Source organism: Nanorana parkeri, unplaced genomic scaffold (assembly GCF_000935625.1).
Source record: "Nanorana parkeri isolate BGI_ZX_2015 unplaced genomic scaffold, ASM93562v1 scaffold993, whole genome shotgun sequence".
NCBI lineage: Eukaryota > Metazoa > Chordata > Amphibia > Anura > Dicroglossidae > Nanorana > Nanorana parkeri.
Window position 1 is genome coordinate 400,935 of NW_017307261.1, and position 1,976 is coordinate 402,910.

At 53.9% G+C, this 1,976-nt stretch overlaps 1 protein-coding gene across 1 annotated transcript in view; it reads left to right on the top strand.

Moving 5' to 3' along the window:
* The first annotated feature begins 570 nt into the window (after positions 1–570).
* The window catches only part of TRIM71 (tripartite motif containing 71), a 77,299-nt gene continuing 75,893 nt past the window's right edge, over positions 571–1,976 (top strand). The window contains exon 1 of the mRNA XM_018566964.1: positions 571–1,403. Coding sequence (XP_018422466.1) covers positions 615–1,403 — 789 coding nt within the window. The 5' untranslated portion in view covers positions 571–614. The remainder of the gene's footprint in view (positions 1,404–1,976) is intronic.

Sequence of the window (1,976 nt, forward strand, 5' to 3'; positions counted from 1 at the left end):
GGACTGATCATTCACTGGCATCTCTGAGTAGTGACCGGTGCACGTCTTGTTGATGTGTATAGGGATCGGATCGGTGCGTCTCCAGGATTATGTAACGCTGTCCATGGACGATGGATCTCCGGAGATGTGTGACAGCGGAAAGCTGATCTGATGCCGGAGGACGCAGATGAATAATTGAAGCTGGAGGCGGCAGTGTGCATGGTGTGACCCGCGGAGAGAGAGGGGGGTGTGTCCGGCATGCTGTTCGGGGATCTGTCCGGCATGCTCATCGTGGGATTTGAAAGTTGGCTCAGTGTGGCTCCTGATCGTTGATGTGCGCTCCTGCTTTGGTTTAGTACATACCTGGCTCCAGAAAGACTGTATGTGCATGGAGTGTCCGGCCTGAAATGCTGACACCAGGAAAACCAGGGTTATTGATTACACCTGGGAGGTCGATTGCAATTATTCAGTGTAAACAAGCCCTGGAGGAAAGGGGTGTGTGAGCTGCCTGGAAAGTGCAAGAGGTCCTGCTGTGCTCACTCTTACATAGGTGAATGGAGGAGATCTGCAGCATGCTGTAAATGGTCTGATTCTTCCCAAAGCTTTTCCTCCATTGCCCCCCTCTCCTCCTGTAAATGGCTTCATTCCCAGAGTCAGATTTCCAGCTGTGCCCACTGTGTAAGGAGATGTGTGTGTCCTCTGCCCCCATCTCCTCCTCCAGTTCATCCTCATCCTCTTCTCAGACCTCCAGCAGCAGTACCGGGGGCAGCGGGAACCTCGGCTCGGCGCCCCGAAGATTGCACGTCTTGCCGTGCCTGCACGCCTTCTGCCGGCAGTGCTTGGAGGGCCACCGGAGCCCTGGCGACTCCCTGCAGCTGCACTGCCCCGTGTGTGACCACAAGGTGCTCATGTCTGAGGCCGGCATGGACGCTCTGCCCTCTTCTACCTTCCTTCATCTCAGCAACCTGCTGGATGCCGTGGTGGGGACCGCCGAGGAGTCTTCAAACAACGGGAGCAGGGGCGGCCCCCGGCGTCCGCAGAGGCCGCGCTCGGCGTCGTGCTCGTCCTCCAGCCTCCTCCGCCGGGCGCCGCCCAGCCAGAGCGAACCGCGCTGCTCCTCCTGCGACGATGGCAACGGGGCGAGCTCGCACTGCCTCGACTGCCAGGAGAACCTGTGCGACAACTGCCTGCGGGCGCATCAGAGGGTGCGACTCACTAAGGACCACTTCATCGAGCGCTTCACTGGACCAGGGGGCAGGGTGCCCGGATGTATCAGCGGCACCGCGTCCCCGTGCAACTCCGCAGCGTCCAGCGCTGCCACTACCTCATCCTCGTCCACCTCGTCGCCCTTCCAGGGAAATGCTTTCCCCATCCTGCCCATGTACCCGGAGAGATTAGCCTACTGTCAGCAGCATGACGAGGAGGTGAGTCCTGCAGTTTACGAATGCTTCTTCCGCTCAGGCTAAGCCATTAAATCTAAAGAACAAGCGGAGACTGTTGCCAGTAGCAACCGGTTATGTATCGCCTTTTTTATTTGCAGGTGAAAGAAAACAAGAATTCTGATTGGTTGCTATTGTCAACAACATCCGTGTGTTCTCATTTTAACAAATTGACCGCAATGTCTTTTAATTACCCCCAAGAAATTGTAGCTCGTTTTTGGCGTATTGATTGCACCTTCAGATAACGGGTTAAATCTTTGTTTTGCACAACCTTGCGATCTAGCCGATGGAGAACTGCAAGGAGCTGTACTTCTCCAGACATCTGCAGGTTACCTAAGCGTAGGGTATGTAATCCTAATCAGCGCCCTGACCGCTTTCTACCTTTTTGATTTGTTATGGGATGTTCAATGTTTAGAAAGTAAAGAGATGAACTCTGGTGATCAGTTGCGTGATTTTAGTATGTGGGAAGAAGTGGAACAAATACAGTATGTTGCCCATATGTGGCCGTAACGAAAAAGTTAGCTTTAGTTTTCTAGTTTATTATTTCATTGTGATGCA